This window comes from Eucalyptus grandis, chromosome 8, assembly GCF_016545825.1.
Source record: "Eucalyptus grandis isolate ANBG69807.140 chromosome 8, ASM1654582v1, whole genome shotgun sequence".
NCBI classification, from domain to species: domain Eukaryota; kingdom Viridiplantae; phylum Streptophyta; class Magnoliopsida; order Myrtales; family Myrtaceae; genus Eucalyptus; species Eucalyptus grandis.
Window position 1 is genome coordinate 45070204 of NC_052619.1, and position 4666 is coordinate 45074869.

General features: G+C 42.8%; 1 protein-coding gene across 1 annotated transcript; it reads left to right on the plus strand.

The window, feature by feature from the left end:
- Positions 1-2953: 2953 nt before the first annotated feature.
- Positions 2954-3600, plus strand: LOC104417259 (pentatricopeptide repeat-containing protein At1g64583, mitochondrial-like). The gene is made up of 2 exons (XM_010028567.1): positions 2954-3309; positions 3381-3600. The coding sequence occupies exons 1-2, from the start codon at positions 2954-2956 to the stop codon at positions 3598-3600; spliced, it is 576 nt and encodes a 191-aa protein (XP_010026869.1).
- Positions 3601-4666: the final 1066 nt, after the last annotated feature.

Below are 4666 nucleotides of genomic sequence, written 5' to 3' on the forward strand. Positions count from 1 at the left end.
GGATGTGGAATGCGTCTTATACTCCACGAGCGATTCAGCCACGGTCATGGCCGTCGTGAGATCTCCCACGTTGAACCGCTTTAGCTCATGCTTAGTCCATGGCTTGAGACCACTCATAAACTGGTAGTATGCTTCAGTTTCGTTTATCGAAGGGATTTGGAGTAACAACTCCGAAAACCGCTTGATGTAGTCGTGCACACCACCTTTTTGCTTGAGATGCTTCAACTCGTCACGAGCTTCTTCCTCCACATAAAAGGGATAGTAGTTCCATCGAAACTCCTTGACGAATCTACCCCAGGTCGTGATAGGATCCCCACACCTATCATCCGATCGACAATGCCACCACAACAATGCACTATCAGCTAAATATATAGATGCAATGTTTATCCGTGATTGGTCGTCGTTCATCCCCATGGCTTGGAAGTACCACTCCATATACCATAGGAAATTGTCCACGTCTTTGGCCACCCACGAGCCCTTGAATTCTTTTGGCTTAGGTGCGTCCGTTCGTGGACCTTGCACAATGATCACCCCGTTCATGCGTGCAGCTTTTGATTCGGCAAGCTCCCCCTTTAGTTCGGCTATCTTCGCATGCATAGCCACCATTATGGCCTCCAGGGATTCATCTGGTTGTGCAAGTTCTTCCCTTAGGGTCCCCAGCAACTCGTGTCGGAACTCTCCCATGCTGCCGGTCTTGAGCTCTTGCACCTCAACTATGAGCTCCTCCCTTTCGGCGTCCACTCCATCCACGGTTTAGGTCAGGTCATTGACTGATCCTTGGACTTCGGTGATGAACAACTCTAGCTTCGTCATCCGATGCGTAAGGTCCCCCGTTGGATCCCTAGAACTCGAACCACCATGGTTCTTCTTTTCCTTGGCAGTGCCATTCTCAGCGTTCCTCCCACGATCTTCGTGGTCACCATTCATGGTGAGTGCCTCATCGGATCATGGATTGGCCATTGCGCTTGGAACAAACTTGCTTTGATACCACTTGTCACAAGCCGATCGATCTAGCGTTCCCTTGCCCGTGCGGCTTTAGGATTTCTCTCGAGCAACTTTTCTCACACTCAACTCACAAGGATCTTTAAAGAGAGAAACTCTAGAGAGTGAAGCTTTGGATTGTATTTACTTGTGAATGAGATGAGCACAATGAGAGGGATGAGACCCTTATATATACAAATACAAGGCAAACCGTATCCGTAGATCTTTCCTCGATCTAACGGTTGAGATCACATCTCCCCAACTACTATCTACCCGCATTTATTACATACATGTACAATTACCGTATCACCCGCCCTCAAGAGTATTTTAGAAGACTTGAGAAAATCCTAGGTCTCGGGATACAAGTTGAGGGTTGCTTGTTCCACGGATAGGTCACGGCCGTCGTACAGAACCATCTTGGATTGGGTCTTCCTTCGGGCCATGACACAAGGACCTAATACATACACCTACAATACCCTCATAAATTATATAATTATTGACATAGATTTTTCTTCTTCTTTTTTTAAGAGATTTGATTAAACATAGAAGAAGCTCTCTTTCTTCTACCCAATTTGAGGATAAGTCCCATACAAGCAAAGAAGAATTGATCACTAATGCAACTGAGAAGAGCCAGCTCTTCAAGAACCGCAATCCAAACCGCGAAATCTCTATGTTGGTTGTCCTGTTTATTCAGACACCCTCCTCATAACTCTACACCGCCACCCGACCCTCAAGCCCTGCCTAGTTCAAGTGCCGCATGCGGCGATGTTGTAAATCGGGTACCCTCACGCTTGATGAGGCCGCGGACTACTTTCAAACGCTGGTTTGGTGCCAACCCATTGTGCCCGTCGATACATAAAACCATGTGTTGAGTGTTGTATTTATGGTGGGGTAATGGATCAACGAAAGTGAGCAAAACGAGATGCGTTGTTTTCTTTTGTGTATCTACTTAATTCATGTTCAATGTATCTCCTGGATTCTTGTATCCATTTAATTTATTTATCTTCTAGATTCTTGTATCTATTTAATTAATAGTTCATGTGTACCTCTTACTTCAAAATTTTCATTCTAAGGAGAAGCTAAAAACCTACATCTCCTCTCTTAAGGTTTCTTTAAGTGTAGTGGTTTCAAGAAGTATTTGACAAAGTCTATTCGTATAGTGCTGATGCCAACAAGTTCAAAGTGTTATATCTTGGGATGTGAAGTTCGTAATCGTAAAGCTGTTTAGTAGCGTTAGTAGGAACTAATCGTCTTAAGGTATCTCACTTCCAAATTTTATTTTATTTTTATCACTTTCTCGTATTAATTTTTTTGGTTACATCAAGCCGTGTTTCGTATTCTTCCCCCTAATACTTCTTCTATTCTTCTCCATATCTTCCAACATTGGGGGTCATTTTCCAAGATCAAAAGATACTCGGACATGATCACCATGCACGAGGAGATGAGCTGTGCAGGGGTCAAGCCTGACTTGTGGGCGCTGAACATTTTGATCAATTCTCGTTGCCATCTGGGGATGATGAACTGGGGATTCGGAGTGTTCTGCGAAATCGTGAAGCGCAGTTTCAAGCCTGACGACGTGAGTTTCACCACGCTGGTGAAGGGTTTGTGTCTCGTGGGGAAAGCCACTGATGCAGTTGAGGTGTGAGACAAATTAACTCTTAGAAGATTCAATGGGGTCGGGGGGTCATCTTTGTATAGTGCCCTCATTAGAGAACTTTGTAAAACTCGCGAGGTAGCCCTTGTGCTCGAATTGCATAAGAGGATGAAGAAGAGGAAAATCCAGGTCGCTGCGCTGACGTGTACCGTGATTGTCGGTGCTCTATGCAGAGCCGAGTTGATCGACGATGCATTGGAGTTGTTTTGTGACCAGATTAGCCAACGAACCGACCCTGACGCCATGCTTTACAATTCAGTGATCAATGGGTTGTGTAAATCACAGTGATCGGACCGAGCTCTCAAGATTTTTGGTGAAATGGTTGAGCATGGTATGGCAGCTGATTTGATCACGTACAGCTCTTTAATCCATGCACTCTGCCAAGCTGGACGATGGACTGAAGCCAACAGAATGCTTCATCTACTGACAGAGGATGGTATTTCGCCTGATGTCGTCACTTTCAGCATCTTGATAGACGGTCTGTGCAAAACTGGCAAAGTAATTGAAGCAGGTGCAGTACAGAAAGGCGTGGAACCTAATGCATACACCTACAGCATCCTCATAAATGGTTTATCTTTGGCGGGTAGGCTGGATGATGCAGCGAAGATTTTCCATCTAATTGAAGATAAGGGCATGAATCATGATGTTGTCGCCTACGAAATAATGATTAATGGGTACATGAAGCGTAACAGGATTGATGAAGCAAATGAACTCTTCACTCAAATGCTGAGCCATGGCTTTCCAGCACAGAGCTGTCTACTTACCAGGTCGTGCTGGATTGTCTCTGTAAAACTGGACACATCGACCAGGCAATGGATCTGTATCGGTCCCTCAACAATGCTGGATTTGAACCGTCGGTCGAGGTGTTCAACATTCTGATCGATGGGTTTTGTAGAGCCGGTAAAATCAAGGCAGTAGCTTGTTCGAGAGCATGTCAGAGAAGGGCTTGGTTCCCAATGTTGTAATCTACAACAGCTTAATCAATGGCCTCGTCAAGGAACGGATGATAACAGAAGCCGACAAATTATTCTTGAATATGCACGCAGGAAAAGGGTCGCTTCCCAGATTCCATTTCGTACAATATTCTCAACCAAGCATTTTTGCAGGACAACTAAGTGGATAAAGCATTGCAACTTCTGCAGGAAATGCGTGCAAGGAAACTTTCGCCTAATGATGCAGTTGTTTCGGGATTGTTATATTTTGTGCCGGTCGATGCAAGATGTCGTGAATTCATTGAGTGGCTTCCTAATGCTTCGTAAAAGCATGTAGATGTTATGGAAAATGTTTATGAGAGTCTGCAAGAACATCCCATTTAGTTTGTTCAACGACCTGCTTAATTAATCCAATTAACCCAAATTAGTAGTTTCTCTGTTCTATTCAAGTTATACGGCGGATAATTCCAGTTTTCTGATACGATCTTTGAGAGGACGAGTGATCAGTGCATCGGAAATTCGGATATTTCATCCTAATGTGAAAACTTAGACCAAAGAGCTCATCGTCCCATGTAATAATCATCAAAATAAGTAAAGGTTAAAGAAAGAGGCCAAAGAGGGAAGAAACAGAGCATAAGAGAGAATAGCGTCAATACAGACTATAATTTATGGGGAAAAGAAGAAGATATTCCCCAAAATGGAAAATTCAATCAAAATGTGATAAAACTATGTCAACTGCGATCATGTATGAGTCAAACCTGAAAATTCAAACGAGTATCTCACTTTCACATTAAAATTTCTGTGTAATATATAGAGGACTAATTTCAATTGCTATAACCGAGACAAAAGGAAATAAAGACTAATTTAAAGTTACGTATTTATGTACATCTAAAGGTAAATAATATTCTACTTTCGCATTACTAACAAAACACGAATGTAAACATATTGGCTCATGCTAATTGTGAATAATTAAAAATATATGTTTCTCATCTGAAAAATAACAAAGAAAGTAATTCACAATGGCGTGTTGAGTCGAATTTAGAAAAAAGGAAGCAGTAACTTTTTGTAAAGAAAAAAAGAAGCATGTCAGGAGTTAGGC

Excerpts from the sequence above, each read along its gene's own strand:
- LOC104417259 (XM_010028567.1), top strand. The coding sequence starts at position 2,954 with ATGGTTGAGCATGGTATGGCAGCTGATTTGATCACGTACAGCTCTTTA. Across the intron at positions 3,310-3,380 it reads TACGAAATAATGATTAATGG|CACAGAGCTGTCTACTTACC; the intron begins GTACATGAAGCG and ends ATGGCTTTCCAG.